Source organism: Hakea prostrata, chromosome 10, assembly GCF_041222555.1.
Source record: "Hakea prostrata isolate BN-2017 chromosome 10, UWA_Hpros_2, whole genome shotgun sequence".
Classification (NCBI taxonomy): Eukaryota; Viridiplantae; Streptophyta; class Magnoliopsida; order Proteales; family Proteaceae; genus Hakea; species Hakea prostrata.
The window spans coordinates 39,547,741-39,573,430 of NC_142609.1; the positions used below are offsets into that span (position 1 = coordinate 39,547,741).

At 38.2% G+C, this 25,690-nt stretch overlaps 2 protein-coding genes and 1 pseudogene across 3 annotated transcripts; all 3 read right to left on the reverse strand.

Moving 5' to 3' along the window:
• Positions 1–3,285: 3,285 nt before the first annotated feature.
• Positions 3,286–5,756, reverse strand: LOC149002882 (uncharacterized). The gene is made up of 5 exons (XM_089136795.1): positions 5,546–5,756; positions 4,598–5,423; positions 4,266–4,424; positions 3,742–3,996; positions 3,286–3,557 (listed from the first exon to the last, which is right to left on the reverse strand). The coding sequence occupies exons 2-5, from the start codon at positions 5,417–5,419 to the stop codon at positions 3,435–3,437; spliced, it is 1,359 nt and encodes a 452-aa protein (XP_088992921.1). The 5' UTR covers positions 5,420–5,423; positions 5,546–5,756; the 3' UTR covers positions 3,286–3,434.
• A 3,227-nt stretch (positions 5,757–8,983) lies between these two features.
• LOC149002883 (uncharacterized) lies at positions 8,984–14,873 on the reverse strand. Its single transcript, XM_089136794.1, has 5 exons — positions 14,764–14,873; positions 13,480–14,311; positions 12,384–12,542; positions 10,168–10,422; positions 8,984–9,369 (listed from the first exon to the last, which is right to left on the reverse strand). The coding sequence occupies exons 2-5, from the start codon at positions 14,305–14,307 to the stop codon at positions 9,247–9,249; spliced, it is 1,365 nt and encodes a 454-aa protein (XP_088992920.1). The 5' UTR covers positions 14,308–14,311; positions 14,764–14,873; the 3' UTR covers positions 8,984–9,246.
• Positions 14,874–18,015: 3,142 nt separating this feature from the next.
• On the reverse strand, positions 18,016–24,657 carry LOC149002884 (uncharacterized; annotated as a pseudogene). The gene is made up of 5 exons (XR_016170192.1): positions 24,367–24,657; positions 22,791–23,623; positions 21,861–22,019; positions 19,232–19,487; positions 18,016–18,385 (listed from the first exon to the last, which is right to left on the reverse strand). The product of XR_016170192.1 is annotated as an uncharacterized LOC149002884 (transcript).
• Positions 24,658–25,690: the final 1,033 nt, after the last annotated feature.

Consider the following 25,690-nt stretch of genomic DNA (forward strand, 5'->3'; position numbering starts at 1 on the left):
AGGTGATGTTTTAGAAATCAAACTATTGTGATTATAATAGCAAAAGAAATTAAAACCGTTGAATTTTTGAATTCTGGTTCTATCTGGCCTCTATTTTTCTGATGTTTGCCTCCATTGAAGCTGCCCTTGAGTATGACGATAGTAAATGCTGTGGACTGGACTTTTGGCATCTTCGAGTATGAACTGCTTCAAGGAGGGACGCCACTGAAGGGAAGTGGTAACCAGGAGACGTTATTCAACAGAGTTGAGCAGTAGCTCAAGTTTCCAGAGGGATCGATCAAATTTGAGTTTTGCTGCTAAGGATTTGATCAATAGTTTGCTTGTAAAGGATCCACAGTAGAGATTAGGATAATAACCATGTCACCGTTGCTGGTGATGGTGAAAATGGTTTGTCAGGTATAAAAGCGTGTAGTTGTCATTATCCAACAAAGAGGATTCAAAGTGTCATTTGATCAACTAAGACAGAAAATAACTATCAATCGTGTGAAAATAAAAATATTTTGATTGAGAATGAATTTCACAAGATGATATAAAACATACATGTTTAAGAGTACTCTGAATCTTCTACATGCAGTGATAGAGACAATGGACCCATCATATCTCTCTAAATCTCTCCATGATAATCAATTAGTATTGTTATCTCTTCCTTTTCTTTTGCGGTATTTGGTTAGAGAGAGAGAAGAAACTATTTCGTTCAACTCGTTGTGTCTTTGTTGGATATAGCTCAAATCATCATGGATATCATTCTTTGAATCCAACTAAGGGAAGAATTTTGAGAAAAGCCCTTAACTTCATTTGGTCCCGCTGTCGACGCTCATTTGGGTTTATTAGGGACTGGTATTGGGTTTTGAGTAACTTCTCAGGTACCTCTATCTGTGACCGAATATGCAGGCTTGTTTTTGGGGCTTCAGTCCACCATCTGTGGTAGGAACGAAACCTTCGGCGCTGGACTTCTAAATCCCGATCCATTAATGCTATTTGGAATGCTGTTTATTTTGATGTATCCTCTAAAATTTTTGCTTTTTCCTCCCCCCCTCGGTTTGTTGACTCCCCAAGGAACAGACTCATTGTTGTTGCCTGGGGCCTCAACTCCCAAATCCATTCTCCCCCTTGATCCTTTGCCCGTGGATCTTTCTTTGTATTTGTTATCGTCTTTTTATTAATTAATTATTCACGCTTCCTTCCCCTCTTCTGCACCATCTACATCGAGCTTCGCCTGCTTCTTATTATGGCGGCTATGTTGGCGTGGCGGAAATGAACGAAAAGCGATATGAATTTTTTCCAAAAAAAAAAGGGGGAAGGATTTTTGTTTATTTTGAATTAAAGAAATGAATAAAATCCAAATCCAATTTGTTTCCCACCTTCACTAAATTTCATTTATTTTGAAATTTTTTTAGGTGATATTCAGTTTTCAATTTGAGTTAGAATTCGATTTTCCTTCCTCTTCGGTTTCTATTTGAGTTTTATTCAATCATTCTTTTTTTATTTGGTGGCTCTTTTTTTTTTTTGTTTTTAAAATAAAATGGATTATAGTTATTCTTTTTGTCCACAGTTAATTAAGGGTACTACTGTAACTTGACAAAATGGTAAATAACTAAAGAGATAAGTATAAGGGTATTTTGGGGTTTTTGAAAAATATAAAGATGCCACATCATCAGTTAACTAACTGAACTTAACGGTACGAGGGCAATAATAATTATAGACAAATGTTGGATTAGTAATTGTAAAAAGTACATGATACAATAATAATAAAATCAAAGTGCAGGGGGCCAATAGTAATTATCCCTAAAATTTATTTAAATCAGTAAGAATTAATAAGAATCAAAAGTACAGGATACAATAATAATAAAATCAAAGTGCAGGGGCCAATAGTAATTATCCCTAAAATTTTAGACAAATGTTGGATTAGTAATTGTAAAAAGTACAGGATATAGTAATAATAAAATCAAAGTACAGGGGGCCAATAGTAATTATCCCTAAAATTTATTTATATCAGTAAGAATTAATAAGAATCATGAATTTTCTTTTAAAAAACGTGAACAACAGGATTCGAACCTGTGATTTCTAATCATGCCCGATAACCACTCCGGCACGTCCACCAACATGTTTTCATTAACAGCCAATGGAGAACCAACTTATAATAGAAAATTTATTTATTAATAAAAATAATAATAATAATAATAATAATAATAATTATTATTATTATTATTATTATTATTATTCTTATTTATTATTATTTTTATTATTATTTTTTTTTGTAACTAAACCCATTGACAGCAAATGGAGAACCAAAATTTTCAGCGATATCCCACTATTTATCGCCATTTATCGGTATTTATCAGTATTTCTCGTGTTTTTTACGTTTGTGGTTGAGTTGTATTTGAAATTTGAGCCACTTACGTGGCTTTTATTAAACCACGGGATTATAAAAAATAAAATAAAAAACAAAATGTAAACATCAGTATATTGATTTGACAAGTTAAATATTTTATTATTTTTTAAAATTTTCTATCGACGTTTTGCAGTTTGCAGATACATTATTTGACTACTTTGAAGTGCTTTTGTTATTTTTTCAAATTTTGTATTAATGATTTGCAGAGAAAAAAGTCATATTAATATTATTTTATATTTTTAAAATTTACTGATTGACGTTGACGTGTTGCATTGTATATATAATATATAACACTTCAACTTTTAACTTTCAAATGACATTTATTGGCGAAATCTTGATTTCGCCGGTTCGCCAAGTATCGAACCGGCGAAATCTTACGAGATTTAGTTCATTGATCAAGACAAGATAGTCGACATATTAGAGGAGGTTAAACATCGGGGAACAATAGTGACCACGAAGACGGCAGGGATGAGGGGAAGGCAAAGTTATTAATGTTGTTATACAAAGCTCATCAAGAATTTATTTCAGCAAAAACCCTACCATGTCTAGATTCAAATATGGTTTCTATGCATCCTACTGAGTATTGAAATTGATGATCTACTGATGATAACTAATGCTAATAGTCCTCCTTTAGACTTCATTAAAATTAATTGTGATGCTAGCTGATGCCCCACGCCAAAAAAAAAGATATTGGTATACCAGCAAAAAGGGAATTCGAACAGGTGGGGACTCAGTGCCATTGGGAGAGCCAAGAAGGTTTGATTAAACGCAAACATGTTTCTCCGATTAGTGGAGTTTATTGCAGATATTTGGTTCCGCAACTTACAAATGAAAATTGAGGCAATATTTATCTATATAATATCTTTCTAAATATTATTCAGTTCTAAAACCTCTTGCTCTGGCAAAATGATTCCATCTATGGGATTAAGAGTTTGATTGGTGGGCAGAACAACTATAACACTTCTAGAAAATAATACATTATAGGAATCCATAACCATTTTTAGTGGGCAAAACCACTGTAAAACTACTGTATTATTATACATCATATGGATTGGTAATCGCCTTCTCTTTCATTCCTTCGAAAATAACCAACACTGATGAACACAGCTGCAGCCACTCCAACAAAAACTAGTGCCCATGAATAGTTGCTTAACATTTTCATTTCCTGCATAAACAATTCTAATTGCTGTGAAAATGATCAGAAAACTTTCCCATGAATGATGAAGCTATTATGGCTTGAGGAAACAGTCCAGCATTCAAAATATATACAATCCACCTTGTGCAGTTACTGGATATGTTGATCAATGGAGTGCAGAGTGGGGGGAAGAAACAAGAAAAAGAACACTTACATGAGCTGAAGTTGGTAAAGAAAGCATTGTTTTTGGTGGATCTTCTGCAAGGAAAATGTGGAAGAAACCCATCAACCCTGTATGCTTTAGTGTGCTATTGTAGTTGGATTCCAAAACCAAAGCCTCGCCTTCAGATATCCTAACTGTGCCTGGTTGCAGATGGCATGAAGACATTCCCACAACGTAACCTGCCTCATTGCCTGCTTCCTTCCCTTGTCCATAAATTGGTAAAGAAGTGCATATAATTTGACCATCCTAATCCCATTTTCCATAGACAAAAGAGGGAGAAGTGGCTTTATCAGTAGAAGAAGATCTTTCAACCAGTCACTCAGGGGGGAAATAGCAATGAGGTTTCTCATGAGAGAGATGAGAGAAAGCAAATCATCCAAATTACATGATCAAGATGTAGATAACCATATTTGTGGAAATAAAAGCAGGCCAAGGAAAATATCTAATCTAGCAGATGAGAAAAGCATGAGGAAATGAGATTCTCTGCAAGAATAGAAGTAGATGCTGATCATTACCTCTTTATATAGAGTTGAACCTAAAGCCCCTGAATGTTGGTGGGCAAATCCAAAGATAACAGAGCCTCCATGGGGCATGACAATGCTTGTTTTCCTGGTATTTACACACCCATCATTTGCCAAGTCACTGGCATCACAGGACTCAACATCATACTCTATCTGCAATAAAACTCATCCAAGACATTTTATCAAGAACAAACTCATATTAGGAATGCACCAAAGTGGAAGACAGATATGGTGAAAAACAAACTACTGATCAGAAACTCTAGTGTAAATTGGTCTGCTCATCAAAATAAATACCTAAATATAGATAACAATGGTTCACTAAATACCTGGCAATCATGTGAAGAACCAAGTCTTGCTGAATCATTTGCCTTCTGTCTGCTATCAGTAACATCAAGTATATAAATCTTAACAGGCACAACAGTGTCTTCCCAGTCTACCCATTTCACAGTGTATCTCATGTAGATGCTTCTCTTGATACCCTCAAAGCCTTCTTGCACCCTGCACTGTGTTTGATCATAGCAACAAAGCAAGCCACCGGTATAACCTGGATGCAAGGGCTTGCCAGACATATCTGTTGTGACATTATAGAGATCACACCTGCATTCTGTGCATCCCAGGTTATCCACCACACCACGCGTATCAATTGCATGCATATCAAGCCACCATCTTTCCTCATACCCATCAGGAATTTCTACTGGATTCCCAACTTCTATCCCATATGGATCTGGAATGAATGTTTTTGTTTTACGGGTTTCAGATCCAGAACCAAAATACTGGCCTAGTTCATTTCCCTGGCACACTCCAGAATTTCTTACTGCAATAATATTCTTTGATAACTGAAACTCCTCATCACCATTAACCTTAGGGACATATTCTGGTCCTACAGCCCAATGGTGGATGTAAGTTTCGTACAGAGGGACAGGAATTCCCTTCTCATCAACCAGTTCACCATGAAAATCCTTAATAGCAATATGACCTGTTGGAAAATCTATACTGTGGTAGATTTTTTTATGTACCTCCCCTGGTCCCAGCACAAACTCTGGTGATAGGAAAACCGCAGTTTTCGCTTGCTTTTCATAAGCTTGCACCCTTAAAGCCGAGAGAAAAATTGCCAGTATAAGCACAAGCCATTGACACCAAGGCATCATTTTTCTGCGAAGTGTCAAAGATCTTTGAGTTAGAACATAATTCTGATAAAGTGGAAGAAATAATTCACTAAGCATGAAGCAGAGAAAAACCACACTGTAAAGATTTCTTCTTTGTAGAAAACTTACTATCAAGAAAGTGGCAGAAATGAGGAAAGAAGATACTTAGCAGATTTGTTAACACTTCTACACAGACAGCGAGCTAGACAGAGAGAGAGAGGGGCAGAGAGACTCGATTCCACTTCCCCTGTACTTTACCTTCTGGGACTAAATTTAAAGAATCTGGGTAGGGACTTGTATGATCAGACAGCTTTGTCCTCATCCATATAAATGAAAATATTTTTCTGAAAGACTGAAACTACGAGTGTTCTTGCTTTGAAATCGAATCGTTCTCCCTGGCCCACCACCATCACTGGCTACAGTAATAATGCCATCTCCCCTGCAATTATTGTAACTAAATAGTATAATCTCCACTCCAATCCAACCATTAAATAATCTACAAATGCCCACGAGGACATCGTGTTCTTGTGGATGGGCATTTGATTTCTCGAGAAAGCACTCATTTATGATCCCTCTATTGAATTATACTAATCCATTTAATGAATAAGCTTTCGTTCTACCCAAAAAAAAGAATAAACTGTCGTTCGTTCTTCGTTTTGCCAATGATGGGTTACTAAAGCGGTTAAATGCCCAACTTCTATATTTTTTTATTTATAGAAAAGAGAGCTTTATTTATTCAAGAAAAAATTACAAAGGGATCTTACATCTTAGAGAGTCATAAAGTAGAATCCATGATAGAAGGGTTGGGGGGGGGGGGGGTATGGTGGTACACGAACCAATCCTTAGAAAGTGCTATAGATTTGGCCAACTCATTGGCGGCGAAGTTTGCTTCACGATGTATATATTGAATGAACAATCCGTAAAGGTTGTCGCTAACTTGAGAATATCATTGAGTAAATAGGAGATTTCCCAGTTGCGACAGGATGCTAGATGCGTGATAGCCTGCACTAGCACATGGTTGTCATTTTCCACGAAGATATGGGGAATCTGGAAATCTAGGGCAAGACTGAGTCCACGCCTAATAGCTAGTGCTTCAGTAGTAAAAGAATCGTGACAACCCATTCCGCCAAAGGCAAACACCCCCTAATGATTAGTCACGTGCTATACTGCCAATCCTAGAATGTTTTGGATTAGAAAAAGAGGATCCATTTACATTGAGCTTGATCTAATCTGGCTGAGGAGGTTCCCACCTAAGGAGAGTAGGTGTCTTGCTAGAGGGATTTTGTGGGGAGGGAGGAGAGAAGTCAGTTATCGCTTGTTGTAAGCGCTGCACAACATCTTGATACCTAGGGGGTTGGGAAGAGTGTGTAACAAGATTATAAGTATCCTCAAAGAGCCCAAAGTGCAATGAGGCTAGGGTGTGTAAGTTTTGCTATCTATAAGGGGATGATGGAGTAGATAGGGTGACACAGGCTCGAAGTTGGGGGCTGAAGGGTTTTCAGGGGTCCCACGGATGGAGGTGAAGGGTGTGCCAGAGGTGAAGGGTAAAAGGGCGGCTTGTAAAGAGGTGATGCGCCGAAAAATTAGGGTGACCACAGGAAATACATTGGACTGGAACATGACATCCTATTGCTATCACAAGATTTGCTGTGAGAAATTTATCATGAATAGCCTTCCATAAGAAAAAGAAAATCCTAGGTGGGAGGGGGAGATGCCAAAGCTAAAGCTAGTTAAGGGTGGGTAGTGGGGGCAGGTGTGAGATGAAGTAGCCAACTTGTAAGCTGAACTGATAGTAAATCTTCCTGCTGAAGTAAGATTCCATATGACACGATCTGCTGTTGGGGATAACGGAAGGGGTATGTTAAGTACTTTTGCTGCTATTTCAGCTGACCACCAAGCCAGGAACCTATCTTTGAGTTAATGAAGTCTGAAACTTTAAGTGGAAGGTAAGCTACCGGATAACAACCCTGATCCTAGGGGTGGTTTGGAACCCCAAAGGAATCGCTTGTTGACCATCTCTGAGCTGAAGAAAAAGACCCTGCCGTAAAAGGTGCTTTGCTTTAATTAGCGACTTCCATCCCCAAGAAGCGATTGCTGGTGAGGGCGCGTCAAGAAAGGAACAATGTTTGAAATACTTTTGCTTCATCAATCTTCCCCAAAGGGAATCCGTGGGGTTTAAGAGTTCCCATGCCTTCTGAAACATAAAACAAAAGCATTCGATTTCTCCAGAAACACTCATTTACGATCCCTCCATTGAATTATGTCAATCCATTTAATGATTAAGCTTTGGTTCATTCTTCCTTTTGTAATGATTGGTTAAAAATTCTTCTGCACATCAACTTTTCACTTCTATTCTAATTGAATAGAAAAACATGGAGTACAATTTTTAATGGTAGACATGATTTTATCATCAATCTGGGGATAACAAGCATGTTGCTTTGAGTCTATTAAAAGCATAAACTGAACAATCGTTATACAACAAAAAAATTAGGGTGAGACGATAAACTTTTCCATCTAATCTAATCATGTTTATATCATGAAGATTGAGGAAATACAATGTGTTTTCACATAAAAAAGTTTCCATAGTGAAAATAGAAACTCAATGATAGACCTGCACTATTTGAAGTATTCAAACAAAACTTACAAGTTACAACTTAATAGGAAGAATATCTCATCAATTTGGAAAAATAATAGCGAAGGATTTCAATCAGAGGCATGACCATGGAAACCAAATTGTTTGCAATCTAGACAAAACCTCCTCAAGCTCCAAGCATCTCTGGTTGACAAGGTCTTCTAGTATAGATCGGTCAGTCAAAGCTAAAGGAAAATCTAATGGCATTAAACTTCAAGGTATTCTTTGGTAAGAAAATCGAGACTGCAAGATTGTAATTTGTAATAAAGAGTTTGATGACAGAAAGAAAATAATAATAATAAACCCTATACATTTAGTCTCCTTTCCTGGACCTTATTAAAATTAAGGGCTATGCTGGCTGGTGCACCAAGTCAAAGAAAGAGTTATTGATATTAATGTTCAGAATTCAAATGGTGATCTTATTTTAGCATATTCGAGCGGTATTCAACGCGAATCAATGCTCCCTCAGGAAGCCATTGCCATCAAGGTAGGTTCGACTCAAGACTGCCAGACATGATTTCAACCAGATTATTGTGGAGTCTGATTATAGAGATTTAGCTCAACAAATTGCTAATGGAAATTGCAACAACATTTTTTTGGATAATATCTTTTTAGACATTATATTCAACTCCAGATCTCTTTCTCAGTGCCTTCAATTAATTTGCCTGTTAATTTAGTAGCACAAGATTGTTCATTTCGGATGAATCACAGAAATTTTCATCACTACTCCTTGAATCATTCTCCTCTGTATGGCAAATTCCAATGGTTGTATTGACTCAATTGTTCAATAAATATTCTTCCCACCCAAAAAAAAATTAACGATTAAGCCATGGGGTATGCTTAAAGGGTTGAGGTTAACATATGAATTTTCTCAAGGAGTCAACTTGGAACGAACAGTAGAAAATGAAGTGTTTCTGAACCCCAAGGAAAATGAATGAGTAAAAACTGTGCAGAAATATAAATGATTAAAGAAGGATGTTATTACAAACTAGTACAGGACATCTTTATTATGGAAATATAGGGAACTTATACAAGACTTAATGACAGATCTATTGCTCTAGCAAAATGATCTCATCTGTGAGAGTGAATTTGATTGGTGGGCAAAACAACTACAACAGTTCTGATAATTATACATTATAGGGATCGGTAACCTTTATTTGTGCACAGAAAAGCTATAACACTACTGTATAATTATACATCATATGGATTGGTAGTCGCCTTTTCTTCCATTCCTTCGGAGATAACCAACACCGATGAATACAGCTGCAGCCACTCCGACCAAAACTAGTGCCCATGAATATTTACTTAGCATTTTCAGTTCCTGCACACCCAATTCCAAATGTTGTAAAATGATCTGAATAACTTCCCATGAATGATGAAGTTTTGTTGAAGGAAGTTATAGTGATTAATTACATGGGCATTTTACAATCACATTCTTATAAACCTGTAGCTTATCCTACCTGCATAAAATTAAAACCAAAATGCAATACTTGGTTTGGTGGTAAGGTCTTCATCTGTTGATAGTGAAGCCAGGATTGAATGCTGCAATGTGGGTCATGGGTTGGGTTGGGGTCTTTACCGTGTGGGGAGGTACCCTTGTACAAAGGAACACCTTTAGAACAAATTTTCAGGCTCTTTTAAGCCCACAATTGGTTAAGGTAATGATTATCCACCTGGTTCTAAATGCCTGGGTCATTCAGGCTCAACAATCCCTGGTGAAGTCGCACAAAAATGTCAAAAATAGGAAGAAGGGCATTTATGTTTACTTCGCCTATTTCTTGTCTGTCAGCCATTCATCACCAATTTAATGTTTCAAATGAATGCTGTAATGAAAAATATGCGGACGCTAACAGCTAACGTTTCCCTTCATCCATGGTGAAGGAAGAACATTATTACCAACTCCTATTTATTTTTGTTGGAGGTCATCTTAAAATGCCCTTCACCACATCCTGGCCCAACTGTTACAAGGTGGCTGTTGGAGAAGAAATTCTTCCTTCACTATGGCTTGAGGAACAGTCAAGCATTCAAAATATTATACATTTCTACTTTGTGCAGGTATGAGATATGTTCATCATGATCAATAAAGTGCATAGTGGGGGGCAAAAAGAAAAACACTTACATGAACTGATGTTTGTAAAGAGAGCATGGGTTTTGGTGGATCTTCTGCAAGCAAAATGTAGAAGAGACCCATTACCCCTGTATGCTTTTGTGTGCTATTGTAACTGGATTCCAAAATCAAAGCCTCGCCTTCAGATATCCTAACTGTGCCTGGTCGCAGATAGCATGAAGATATTCCCACAATGTAACCAGCTTCATTGCCCGGTTCCTTCCCTTGTCCATAAATTGGTAAAGAATTGCATATAATTTGACCATCCTATTTCCATTTTCCATGGACCAAAGAAGGAGAAGTGGCTTTATTAGTAGGAGATCTTTCAATTACTCACTCAGTGGGGAAAAGCAATTCTCATGAGTCAATTCAATTAGAAATAAAGAAATGAGCAAGAATGGGAATTAAGTTAAAAATAAAAAAATAATCAAACAGTTTGGCTGTTTTAAGACCTAAGGAACATGAACTACACATTTGAAAGGAGTACGGTCGGAGCCATGCACCCAATAACAGAGATTTTTTGCAAATATGACCATGACACGGAATTCCAGACAAGAAATTTGTTCAAGTCAAATTTGCAAAAGTTTACCTATAGAGGAGGTTTGCAGTATTATGCTGTGCAGAATTTTACGATAAAGAAGATTGCATTATTAATTAAGTATATCTTGAGACCTGCAACTGATCCACCACATCATCCAAAAGTAAGCAAATTCTGAGGGTGAAGAGGGAGACTGGAGAGTGGTGGAGAACCCCTGCAACCAATCCTTGCTTTGCCAAGCATCTTATGAATCACTATTGCAGAAGTAATTTCTGACAGTAACTCATTAACATGTGGGAAGGGACAGAGCAGATAGTGGACACCACTTAGTTCTGGTTGTCAACAGTTCTAAATTTAAGAATTTCCAGTTTTCTACCTGTCAATCTGATGCATATCTGAAGACATACTGCAGGACAACCAAGAATGGCCAAGCATAGGAACGAGCTATTGTGCTTAGTTCCTTTTATCTTCCAGCTTTTTCTAGTTCTTCACGTTTTGTATGTTCCAGATTGCAATGGTTCAATTTACAATATGGTTCAGAATGGTACATCACCTGTAAAATCAACAGTCTACCCAATTTCATGGAATAGTGTTGTGAACAGTTGGTGTTGGCCAAGGGTTTCCCCTGACCAACTCCCAGCTCTTTCTCTTCTATTGTCAATAACAGCAAACCATTAGAACCATTCTTAGCCCATGACTTCCATGACTTTAATAACTGTAAAAAGCTGTTGCTGTTCTATTACTGACATGGAGACTCTCCTTGCATTTGATCAAGGATGTTGCTGTTTGATCCCTCCAACTACCTTGTCGTGAAAAGCCTGACAATTCTTCCTTACCTTTACTTCCTTCATTAACTTGTGGGTTGTCTTGTGTTTTCTGCAATTTTATTTTTTTTTAATTTTAAAAAAAATGAGTTACATTTGTAAATCTAGCCATCAGATCACCCCTCAACTTCCAAGGAACTGTTCTTCATCTTATCTTGATCAGACCAGCTAATGTAGAGATAATATCTCTCAATTCTGCCCCATTTTTCCAATTTACCACCATCTGTTGAAGTACTCGTCAATTAATTTTTTCTACTGATTTACTTCACGCAGATATTTATGTCTTATGGTCAGAATCGGGCAGCCATCATATTAATGTATTATACCCTGAACCCAGAACAATCTGAGTCCATATGACCACCTGATTTTGACTTTTGCTATTTCTCCAGTCTGGATTTATTCTCTGAGAAAAGATTTTGCCTTGGTTCTGTTTTGGGTATTCAATTACAGTATACAGTACTTCCCCTTAAGACTATGGACAGGTTATTAGGCTGTTGACTCGATTACAGTATACAATACTTTTCCTTAGACTATGGACATGTTTTTATAGACAGTTGACTAATTGATTAGAGGAATCCGCTTATCCATCAACTAAGGAGGCGTTTGTCAGATTTTGGTTGTAGACAACAAAGTTTCTCATGAGAGAGATGACAAAAAGCAAATCTTCAGAAGTACATGATTAAGATTCACATAACCATATTTGTGGAAATAAAAGCAGGCACTAACTTAGTAGTCTGAGGATGGATCTCATTTAGCAGCCTACTTAGTAAAAAATATACAGGAAACACAACGTATCCGTCTAACAGATGAGAAAAGTATGAGGGTAGTGGACCCTCTGCAGAATAGAAGTAAATGCTGATCACTACCTCTTTATATAGGATTGAACCTACTCCTCCTGAATGTTGGTGGGCAACACCATAGATAACAGAACCACCACGAGGCATGACAATACTTGTTTTCTTGGTATGTACACACCCAGTATTTGCCAAATCACTGGCACCACAGGCCTCAACATTATATTCTACCTGCACAAAAAACCCATCCAAAACATCTATTAATGCTCGGAGAGAAGGCAGTACTAAGATGAAGAAGCCACATCCATCATATCAGATCCTGTAAACATTGTTTATGTGTTTGGAAAAAAGGCCAGTACTAAGATGAAGAAGACACATCCATCATATCGGATCCTGTAGACAGGTTGTCTATGCTCATGTGCTGTAGGTAGTGGGATTTAAATCACAGCAAGGAACCAATAACACAAAGCTGGGAGAGGGAACCCTGTTTTGCTCTGCCACCCCCCAGTGACCAATTTTACTGAAGCTCATATTGGTCATATTGGGCAACTTGGCCAGCTAGTTTCCCACACAACTGCTGGTATTAAAAGGCCTACCAACAGTGATCTTTTGATCAGATAGGAGGCTGGCTTCAGTTTCTGACCTACAATAACAACAATAAGCCTTGTCCCAACTAAATGGGGTTGGCTACATGGATTCTTGCCTTCCAATCAGTTCTGTTTGAGGCCATGCTAGATACAAGGCTGACGCTATGCAGTTTCTGACCTACTGTAGTGATAAATCTAAATCATGGCTTCCTGGCTTCATATCTTACAGATCTGACTATTGAGAGTATCTCATCATTAAATCATTGTAGCATTTTGGGGTTTATTGATCCTAACATCTCCAACCTTTGACCAGAATCTAAGTCTCCATCTATAAAAGGTTGACTTTGACTTTATTAGCTGATCTAATTTCTGGGTTAGGGTTTTCCTATGATCCTGTTGCAGGGCTTTGTAATCTGAACCTAGGGCTCATCCTACCAATCCCCCATTATCCACAATTGCACCAGATACATAAGGTAAATTCAAAGTACTGACAAGAGCCTCTCATGTCACAACACTAGTTACCTCTTCAGTCTCATCAAAATAAATCCTACAAATACAGATAAAGAGTAGTCATTAAATACCTGGCAACCATGTGAAGCACCAAGTCTAGGTGAATTACGATCACCATTCCTGTTATCGGTAACATCAAGTAAATAAACTTTAGCAGGAATAATAGTGTCCTCCCAATCTATCCATTTCACAGTGTATCTCACGTATAGGCTTCTCTTGACACTCTCAAAGCCCTCTTTCACCCTGCACTGCACTTGATCATAACAACACAACAGACCACCTGTATACTCTGGACGCAAAGGCCGGCCATACTCATCTTTTGTGATGTTATAGAGATCACATCTGCATTCAGTGCAACCCAGCCGATCCACCACACCCCGTGTATCAATTGCATGAACATTAAGCAACCATTTCTCCTCATAGCCGTCAGGAATTTCTGTTGGATTCCCAACTTCTATGCCATATGGATCTGGAACATAAGCCTTTGTTTTGCGTGTTTCAGATCCAACACCAAAATACTGCCCCAGAACATTTCCCTGACATACTCCAGAGTTTCTTACTATAATATTCTTTGACAAGTGAAAATCACTGTTACCCTTCAGATCCACACCCTTGGGGGTGTAATATCTTTCTACCACCCAGTGGTGGAGATAAGTTTCATGAAGAGGCACAGAATTACCCAACTCATCAACCACTTCACCATAAAATTCCTTAATTGCAATATGACCTCTTGGATAGTCAATATCATGGTAGAATTTATTCTCCACTTTCCCTGGTCCCAGCACAAACTTTGGCGACAGGAAAACAGCAGTTTTCAACTTATTTTCATTAGCTTGAACTGTTGAGGCCAAGAAAAATATTGCCAGTAAAGGGACACACCATTGGGAATAATGTCGCATTTTTCTGTGAAGTCAAAGATCATGAGTTAAACACAAACTCAGAGATATTCATTGTAAGCATACTTCTCTGAAGCATGAACAGTCAAATGAACAAGTTCAGCAAGATTCAATTTGTGGCAGTATTTCAAATACATTTATATATCAAAGAAAGGGAACATGAGAATGCCCAAAAAAATTTATACATCAAAGAAAAGGAACATGAGAGTGCCACAAAAAAAAGGAAAAAAAGAAGAACAAGAACCTTTATATATCAAAGAAAAAGAACATGAGAATCCCAAAAAAGATGAACAAGAACCTTTATATATCAAAGAAAAAGAACATGAGAATCCCAAAAAAAATGAAGAAACCTTTATATATCAAAGAAAAGGAACATAAGAATGCACAAAAAAAAAAGAAGAAAGAAAGAAGAAGAGATTAACTGTAAGGAGCTTGAATGATAGATAAGAACGAAGATACCTTGTAGCTTCGATCGCAGAGCGGCGGCTGAGCTCCACAAACTGCCTTAGATTCTGAACGGAGAAGCCAAGGAGTTAGCGCGAGAAATAGACCGCTCTTGCTTTGTCACATTTATATCACATTTCAAAAGAGTGACACGCGTTTGAATGAGGATGAGCCATAATGACTTCATCCATGACGATCATGCGTTGATAACCCATGAATCAGATAAATGGAAAATTATGTAGAAAATGTCAAATAGATGAGTAGACTAAGATTTGCCATATGCGCTTTTGTTTTTGGTCCCGTTCTGCATTCCTTCACCGGCATTGACTAGTCCACAGTCCACCAGTGTCCCTATCAGCTCTGCAATTAATTAATTAATAACTACCAACAATACGTGTTCTTGCATTTGAATAATCCCAAGATAATGACACAGTAGGAAATCACTCCACCCCAGCGAAGGAGAAGAAATGGAAACTCGAAACCAAATTGAACAGCCATTTGTCAGCTTTTGGGTATGAACAGGTTAAAAAAATCTTGGATAATTTTCATCTAGACTTCCTAAGGTTTGGTCTAATATAATTTTTAGTTAAAAAAAAATGAACACTTTACATCTGCCTCCCCTAAGTATTCAATAAGATCAAATAAGAACAATTTGTAATTTTTATGATCAAAATACCCTCACATCTATTCTACCGTCAAATTTGCGTATTTTTCTTTTCATATTTTCTTCACAGTTTTAGAAACTCATGGCTAAAGTTACCACTCCGAATCCAGTACTTCTCAAGTGGCTTCATCGTTACAAATCATTTAAGATTGAAGACAAATTATCGATTCAGAAATCTCTTGGCTGAACCCCTTTTTATCAATGGTAACTTGCGACGCAAACGGCAGTGTGCAAATGATAATCGAAATAGAGTCCAAAAAGGTAAACAACGGTTACAAGTAACATAACGAAAGAGATGACGATGGACTCAATGAAGAAGATTGAGGACCAATCAAAGAAGAAGGGAGAATAAGAACCAGAAGGGAGATTGAACCCAGATGATAGTGATGGAAAGAAAACGCAGAGGAAGAGAAACAGGCCGGCAGACACGAGACCCGGGAAAAAACAAGGCAACCGGAGGGAGACACCAAATAGACACAGAAAAAAGAATGGTAGAAAATGATAGAAACCAGAAAAAACCCAAACCACCAACCCAAGAGAAAAGAAGAAAAACAAAAACACAAAAACAGAAAGGGGGAGAGGAAGGGGGGGAGGAGCAGAGGAGGGAACGGAGATAGGGCAGTGAGTGAAGGGAGCAGGACGGGGGGGAGTGGGGATGCATAGAGGGTGGGAGAAACAGAACGAAATGTAAGGGTAAGAGTAAGGGAGATGAAAAGGGGAAGGGTGAATGAGACGATGGAAGAGTTAAGGAAAAGGCACAAAGAAAGACGATGGACGAGCAAAGAGATTGGATAGTGGAAGAGGCAAGAGAGCACCGATTGGATAGTGGTGAATGAGACAGCGACCACAGCACCAAAAAAGCACCAAGAGACAGGAACAACCCCGGCCCACCAACCGCAAACCCAGGGGCCCCCCCAGGACGCGGGCCACCAGGGGGAGGGACCAAGCCGAGGAAAGGGAGGGGGGAAGGGAAATGGGCAAGGGCACCCAAAAACACAAGACCAACCGAAACAGAACAGGGAAAGGGAGGCATAGAAGAGAGAGGAAGAGAGAGGGAGCCCAAGAGGACAGGGGGAGAAGGAGGAAAGGAAAGAAACAGAGCCACGAGGGACCCACAAAGCAAAACGGAAGCACGGCCTAGAAAGGAGCAGGCCGCCAACAGTCAGCTCCCAGAACCGACCAAGAAGGCAAAATGGAAAAAGGTGCCAACGGGACCGAGAAGGAGATGAGAGAGAATGGGATTAGAAAGGATTCAAATGGATTATGTACCGATGGAAAACACAGAAAACAACGCCAAGGAAGGTAATGGGAGGGGAAGAGGAACAAACAACTGATTTCACGAACAATGAAAAAATAAAACACGGAGAATAGATGTAAGGGATTTTAGTCAAAAAATTACAAATTCCTTAATAATCTTATGAATACCTCAAAGGAGGCAGATGCAAAATGTCCATTTATTTGGACTGAAAATGACATGACTAAATCTCAAGGGGTCCAGATGAAAATTACCCAAAAATCTTAGTTGAATTCTTGAAATATGCAACAACAATTATAAAGAGGAATTGAGCACAGAGAGGGAAGGGCGGTTACTATGACCGCCACTTACAAAATCACCCAATTGCGTTTAGGCATAAAGCCATAAATTATAGTCCTTTACACTTCAAACCTCAAGCCTGTAACGCTTGCCCAAGGAAGGTAATTGGGAGCAGTCGGGTTATGAAAAACCCCGAAAAAACAACTGCATAAGAGAAAAGAAGAACACAAGAATTTACGTGGAAAGCCCTTAAAGAGAAAAAACCAAGGGCAAGAGAGAAAATTCTGCTATAGATAAAGAAATATACAAGAGGGAATATTTTGGGATGAATTACATGTGGAGGGAAATGCATCATTTTATAGCCTCTCCCCATCCTACCTTTTCCCACATCTACTCAAACTGGGACTAAAACTCTCAACAAACTCCCATTTCTTTTCGATGTAGGATAACAACTCCCACTTCTACTAGATGTGTGACTAAGACTTTACAACAAGACCTCGACGAAATTTAGGTTCGTTATCATAATTTTTTTATTTCTTCGAAACAATCCAAAACTTGTGGAAAAGACAGTAAAGAGCATGTAGCTTGGATTTGTTGGATCCAACCGGCATTTGCAGTCTTTCTTGTGTATCTGTTTTTATTTTTTCTCCTCAAGATTCATGATGGTTTCACCAGTATCATACCTGCAAGTCAAGGTCACCTTGTATGAAGTTTTCTGATAGTTCAACCTGCTAATCCGCAAACTTGATAAGCAAACTGCATAGCCTCACTCAAGCTAAAGATCTGCAGGTTAATGACTATTTGACAGTTTCAGGTTCTGTAGAAGAAAGAGTTAGATTGCCACCCCTTAGAAGCTGTTATTTACTTGGCCGCAATGCAAGAAGAATAGATGATATCAAGTTAGTTCTCAACTTTGATGACGCACCCCATCACAGGTTGCCTCAGTTGGTAAATGACCAACATCTTGAATCACAATCACAGGTATATGCTGTAAAGGTCGAGCTTAACATATGAATTTTCTCAAAGATTCAACTTGAAACAAACAGTGGAAAATGAAGGGTTTCTGAACCCCAAGGAAAATGCTGGATGTGAATGTGATTATAAACCAGTACAGGATATCTTTATTATGGAAACAGAGGAAACTTATAGAAGATATATGACAGACCTATTGCTCTGGGCAAAATAATCTGTCTTTCAGATTGAGTTTGATTAGAGAGCAAAACAACTATAACACCTGAATTCTGATAATTATACATCATAGGGATCAGTAACCTTTACTTGTGCACGGAAAACTAACACTACTGGATAATTATACATCATATGGATTGGTAATCGCCTTCTCTTCCATTCCTTTGAAGATAACCAACACCAATGAATACAGCTGCAGCCATTCCAACGAAAACTAGTGCCCATGAATATTTACTTAGCATTTTAAGTTCCTGCACACACAATTCCAAATGTTGTAAAATGATCTAAATAACTTCCCATGAATGAAGAAGTTTTTCTTGATGAAAGTTATTGTGATTAATAACATGGGCATTTTACAATTCACATTCTTACAAACTTGTAGCTTAGCCTACCTGCATAAAATTAAAACCAAAATGCTATACTTGGTTTAGTGGTAAGGTCTTCATCTGTTGATAGTGAATACCAGGGATTGAATACTGCAATGTGGATCGTGGGGTGGGTTCGGGGTCTTTACTGTGTGGGAGGAGGTACCCTTGTACAAAAGAACACCTTTTAAAACAAATTTTCAGGCTCTTTTAAGCCCACACTTGGTCAAGGCAATAGCTAATCCAGCCGGTTATAAAACCATGGCCAGAAAATGCCTGTCAGAAAGGTCTGGCTGGGTCATTCAGGCTCAATAATCCCTGGTTGGAGTCAACACAAAATGTCAAAAATAGGAAGAAAGAAGGGCATTTCCATTTACTTTGTCTATTTCTTGTTTATCAGCCATTCATCACCACTTTCATGTTTCAAATGAATGCCGCAGTGAAAATTATGCAGACACTAACTGCTAAAGTTTCCCTTCATCCATGGTGAAGGAATAACATTATTACTCACTCCTATTTGTTTTTGTTGGAGGAGGTCTAAAATGCCATTCATCGCATTCTGGCCCACCTATTGCAAGATGGCTGTTGGAGAAGAAATTCTTCCTTCTCCATGGCTTGAGGAAAACAGTCCAGCATTCAAAATATTATACAATTCTACTTTGTGCAGGCATGAGATATGTTCATCATCATCAACAAAGTGCAGAGTGGGGGGCAAAAAGAAAAAACACTTACATGAATTGAAGTTTGTAAAGAGAGCATGGGTTTTGGTGGATCTTCTGCAAGCAAAATGTAGAAGATACCCATTACCCCTGTATGCTTTTGTGTGCTATTGTAATTGGATTCCAAAATCAAAGCCTCGCCTTCAGATATCCTAACCGTGCCTGGTTGCAGATAGCATGAAGATATTCCCACAATGTAACCAGCCTCATTGCCTGGTTCCTTTCCCTTGTCCATAAATTGGTAAAGAAGTGCATATAATTTGACCATCCTATTTCCATTTTCCATGGACCAAAGAAGTGGCTTTATTAGTCGAAGGAGATCTTTCAATTATTCACTCAGTGGGAAAAAGCAATTCACATGAGTGAATTTAATTAGAACAAAGAAATGAGCAAGAGTGGGAGAAAAATTTAAAAATAAAATAAAATATAAATAATCAAACAGTTGGGCTGTTTAAGACCTGAGGAACATGAACGACACAATCCAATTTTAATTAGAATAAACAAATGAGCAAGAGTGGGAGAAAATTTAAAAATAAAATAAAATATAAATAATCAAACAGTTGGGCTGTTTAAGACCTGAGGAGCATAAACTACACATTCCATAGGGGTAAGGACAGAGCAAAGCGCGAGTAATATAGATTTTCTGCAAATATGACCATGAAACAAGGAATTCCAGACTAGAAATTTGTTCAAAAACCAAATTTTGCAAAATTTTACCTATAGAGGAGGATTGAAGTATTATTCTGTGCAGAATTTTACAATAAAGAAGACTGCATTATTATTGAAGTATATCTTGAGACCTCCAACTGACCCAACACATCATCCACAAGTAATCTAATTCTGAGAATGAAGAGGGGGACTGGAGAGTGGGGGGAGAACTCCTGCAACCAATCCTCGCTTTGCCAAGCAGCTTATGTATCACTATTGCAGTAATAATTTCTGACAGTAACTCATCAACATGTGGGAAGGAACACAACATATAGTGGATACAACTTAGTTCTGGTTGTCAACAGTTCTAAATTTAAAATTTCCAGTTTTCCACCTGTCAATCCGATGCATATCTGAAGACATACAGCATGACAACCAAGCATGGCCAAGCATAGGCACAAGCTATTGTGGTTAGGTCCTTTTATTTTCCATCTTTTGTTAGTTCTTAGTGTTTTTGTATGTTCCAGATTGCAATGGTTCAATTCACACAGAATGGTACATCACCTGTAAAACTCAACATAGTCTACCTGATTTCATGGAACAGTGTTGTGAACAGTTGGTGTTGGCCAAGGGTTCTCCCTGACCAGCTCCCAACTCTTTCACTTCTATTGTCAATAACAGCAAGCTGTCAGAACCATTCTCAGCCCATGACTTCCATGACTTTAATAACTGTAAAAAGTTGTTGCTGTTCTATTACTCACATGCAGATTGTCCTTGTGTTTGATCAAGGATGTTTGACGTTTGATCCTTCCAACTACCTTGTGGTGAAAAGCCTGACAATTCTTCTTTACTGTTACTACTGTTCCTCCATTAACTAGCGGGTTTGTCTTGTGTTTTTTCTGCAAATTTTTGTTGCAAATTTTTTTGGAACTTTTTTTCTTTCTTTTTAACATGAGTTACAGCTGTAAATCTAGCCATCAGCTAACCCCTCAACTAAGAAACTGTTCTTCATCTTATCTTGATCAGACCAGCCAATCTGGAGATAATCTCTCCCAATTCTGCCCCAGTTTTCAGATTTACCAACCATCTGTTGAAGACTTGAAGTGCTCATCAATTAATTGCTTCTACTGACTTATTCATGCAGATATTTTTGTCTTATGGTCAGAATCAAGCAGCGATCATACTAATGTATTATACCCTGAATCCAGCGCAATCTGACTTTTGAGTTCATATGACCACCTGATTTTAACTTACGCTATTTCTCCATAATCTGGATTTTATTCTCTGAGAAAAGATTGTTGGCGGCCCGTTCACGGCACTCCCAGCAGGCAAGAGAGCCAGGCGCCAAGAAGGAAGGAAACAGGAGAGAACAACGCCAAGGGGATTTGGGGGACTTGAGGGATATGTAGGTAGTTTCATTAATAAGGGGAAGGGGAGTAGGAAGGGGCTTTTGGTACGGGGGGGGTGGGGCTGCTCTCGGGTGCTGGACACCACGCTGGTAGTGTGCTGTTTTAATTCGTATTCAATAAAAATCTACCCTTTTGCGATCCACCATTGTTAAGCTACTGCATTCGGGGACTTAACATACTGTTTTGGGTATTCAATTACAGTATACTTCCCCTTAAGACTAGGGACAGGTTTATATAGATTGTTAACTTGATTACAGTATACAATACTTTCCCTTAAAACCATGGACAGGTTTTTATAGACAGTTGACTAATTGATTAGAGGAACCCACTTATCGATCAACTAAGGAAGTGTATGGCAGATTTTGGTTGTAGATTACAAGGTTTAAGCAAATCTTCAGAATTACATGAATAAGATTCACATTGTGGAAATAAAAGCAGGTACTTGTAGTCTGAGGATGGATCTCATTTAGCAGCCTACTTCACAAATAATATACAGGAACACAGAAAGTATCCATCTAATAGATAAGAAAAGAATCAGAGGGTAGTGGACACCTCTGCAGAATAGAAGTAGATGCTGATCGCTACCTCTTTATATAGGGCTGAACCTACTCCTCCTGAATGTTGGTGGGCAACACCATAGATAACAGAACCACCACGAGGCATGACAATACTTGTTTTCTTGGTATGCACACACCCAGTATTTGCCAAATCACTGGCACCACAGGCCTCAACTTCATATTCTACCTGCACAAAAAAACCATCCAAAACATTGATTAATGTTCAGAAAAAGGCCAGTACCAAGATGAAGAAGGCACATCCATCATATCGAATGCTGTAGACAGGTTGTCTATGTTCATGTGCTGTAGGTAGTGGGAATTAAATGACAGCAATGAACCAATAACATAAAGCTGGGAGAGGAAAACCTGTTTTGCTACCCCAACCCCCAATGGCCAATTTTACTGAAGCTCATATTGGTCATATTCAGCAACTTGGCCACCTGATTACCCACACAGTTGTTGGTATTAAAAGGCAACCAACGTGACCTTTGATCAGATAAGAGGCAGACTTCAGCCTCTGATCCACTGTAGTGACAAATCTAAGTTCTGGTTTCATATCTTATTGTTTTGACTATTGAGAGTCTCTCATCATTAAATTATTGTAGTATTTTGGGGTTTACTGATCCTAAACTCTTTCAACCTTTGACCAGAATCTAAGCCCCATCTGTAAAAGGTTGACTTTGACTTTATTAGCTGATCAAATTTCTGGTTTAGGGTTTTCCTGTGATCCTGTTACAGGAGTTTGTAACCTGAAACTAGGGCTCATCCTACCGATCCCCCACTATCCACACTTGTGGCAGGTATATAACGTAAAATTAAAACTACTGACAAGAGCCCTCTTATTTAAGTTGGTCCAATCTCCCAACTATGGAGGTATGATGTAACAACACCAGTTACCACTAATAGTCTCATCAAAATAAATCCTACAAATAACAGATGATGAGTAGTCATTAAATACCTGGCAACCATGAGAAGCACCAAGTCTAGCTGAATTATGTTCACTATTCCTGATATCAGTAACATCAAGTATATAAATTTTAGCAGGAATAATAGTGTCCTCCCAATCTATCCATGTCACAGTGTATCTCACGTATAGGCTTCTCTTGACACTCTCAAAGCCCTCTTTCACCCTGCACTGCACTTGATCATAACAACACAACAGACCACCTGTGTACTCTGGACGCAAAGGCCGGCCATACTCATCTTTTGTGATGTTATAGAGATCACATCTGCATTCAGTGCAACCCAGCCTATCCACCACACCCCGTGTATCAATTGCATGAACATTAAGCAACCATCTCTCCTCATAACCATCAGGAATTTCTGTTGGATTCCCAATTTCTATGCCATATGGATCTGGAACATAAGTCTTTGTTTTGCGTGTTTCAGATCCAACACCAAAATACTGCCCCAGAACATTTCCCTGACATGTTCCAGAGTTTCTTACCATAATATTCTTTGACAAGTGAAAATCACCGTTACCCTTTGGGTCCACACCCTTGGGGGCATAATATCTTCCCTACTGCCCAGTGGTGGAGATAGGTTTCAAGAAGAGGCACAGAATTACCCAATTCATCAACCACTTCACCATAAAATTCCTTAACTGCAATATGACCTCTTGGATAGTCGATATCATGGTAGAATTTATTCTCCACTTTCCCTGGTCCCAGCACAAACTCTGGCGACAGGAAAACAGCAGTTTTCACCTTATTTTCATTAGCTTGAACTGTAATGGCCAAGAGAAATATTGCCAGTAAAGGGACACACCATCGGGAATAATGTTGCATTTTTCTGCAGAGTCAAAGATCTTGAGTTAAACATACACTCAGCTAAACTCAGAGATACTTCTTTGTAAGCATTCTCTTGTGAAGCAAAAGTATTCAAATGATTCATTGCTTAGTTAGGTTACTTCATTAACCAAGACTCATTTGATTTACAAGTTTGACAAGACTTAATTTGTAGCAGTATTCAAAATACCTCTATATATCAAAGAAAAGGAACATGAGAACGCTAACATAAGAAAATAGAAAAATCGAAGAGTAATTGTGAAGACTCCAACTTAAGAAATTGCACCCCACTCCCAACCAAAAATGGCCCATCAGAACAATGCAAACAAATAGAAGAAAGAGATCACAACCACATTTTCTTTAAGACAGGATTGCAGTAGGATAAACAAATTTCAGGCGAGTGTATTGAACAACGATGCTCTTTTTGCCTGCAAGACAGAGAAGATTAAAGCCCAATAGTGGGTTCTCTAAAGGATTCAAAACTGAGTTACAAGAATCTCCGATTATCATCGAAACAACACTTTTAAACTACGAAAGTTGGTTATAAGGGAAAATAATAAAATCAAACAGAAATGACATAAAAATGGAATCTCTAACCCTTAAATCAACCAAACCGAATCATAATCGTCATAGTAGAACAGGAGTATAAAACGAGGGTTATTCATTTGAGAAACTGAAACACCAAACCAAATTCCAATCTTATTAAACAGGGAAGAAGCTTGAATGATAGATACGAATGAAGATTACCTTGCAGCTTCGATTACAGAGGGGCGGCTGAGCTCCACAAACTGCCTTAGATTCTGAACTGAGACAACCAGGGAGTTAGCGCGAGAGATAGACCACTCATGCTTTGTCACGTTTGTATCAAATTTCAAATAACTGACGACACGCGTCTGGATGAGGATGGTCATCAATGACTTCATCCATGACGATCATGCTTTGATAACCCATGTATCAGATATGGAATAATGTAGAAAACGTCAAATAGATAGAGTGGCGTAAGATTTGTCTGTCTAGAATTGGATTTGGGTTTTCGTTTGTGGTTCCCATGCTGCATAGCCTGCACCTGCATTTCTTCATCGCCATTGACTGGTCCACCAATCACCATTGTCCCTATCAGCTCTGCAATTAATTAATGGCTACCCTACGAAACACGTTTTCGTCGTGACATTGCGTTCGGATAATCCAAAGTTACTCTCTGACACTCCAGTCCAGTGAGAGGGAGAAGAAGAATCGTCCCATCCCCAATTCCAGAACTAGTTCGAAATGGGAACTGGAAACCAAATTAAACCGCCATTTGTCTGCCTTAGGGTTTTAGATCAAAACCGACCCAGATAGAATTGCTGGGTACTCTTCAGACCTCAGAGATGCAATGCTTTCCCATGGAGGGTAGCTTGCAGCGGACGATAGGCCTCAACGAGACGAAATTTAGGTTTGTTAATGTTGGGACAATCTTTTATTTCTTCGAAACAATTCAAACTTGTGTTTTCACAACCTTGATATACAAACTGCAACCCTCATTCGAGCTAAAGATCTGCGAGTTAATGGCGATTTTATCGTTTCAGGTTTTGTAGAAGGATTTAATTGATTATTTAGGATTCTTCGACCTTTTTCTGGAGTTAGAATCTTTCTATTATTTTTAAATAAAAACGAACGATAAATGAACGTTTTTATTTATTTATTTATTTTTGAACAAGTATGAATGAATATTTTATAAAGCAAATTGTACTAACACCCCAAATAAAGGCTTATGACATCCCAGTTTATTCTTACAAAACACAGAGACCTAAAATTGAATTTTTATTAAATATATTTGTTCAATTAAAAGAATTGAAAGAAAATAAACAATGATTAATTGTTTTAATGATAAATTGGACAAATATATCTAATGAAAATTCAATTTTGAGTTTTATGTACTTTTTAATATAAAGTAGGGTGTCACGTGTCAATGTCTTATGGCCTTCATTTTAATGTGCTAGTCACGGTACATTGTGTCATCAAAATATCGCGATATTTTGGCTATAAGCCGGCAATGTCACTAAAGGGCGACACGAAACCCGACCTTCAATAT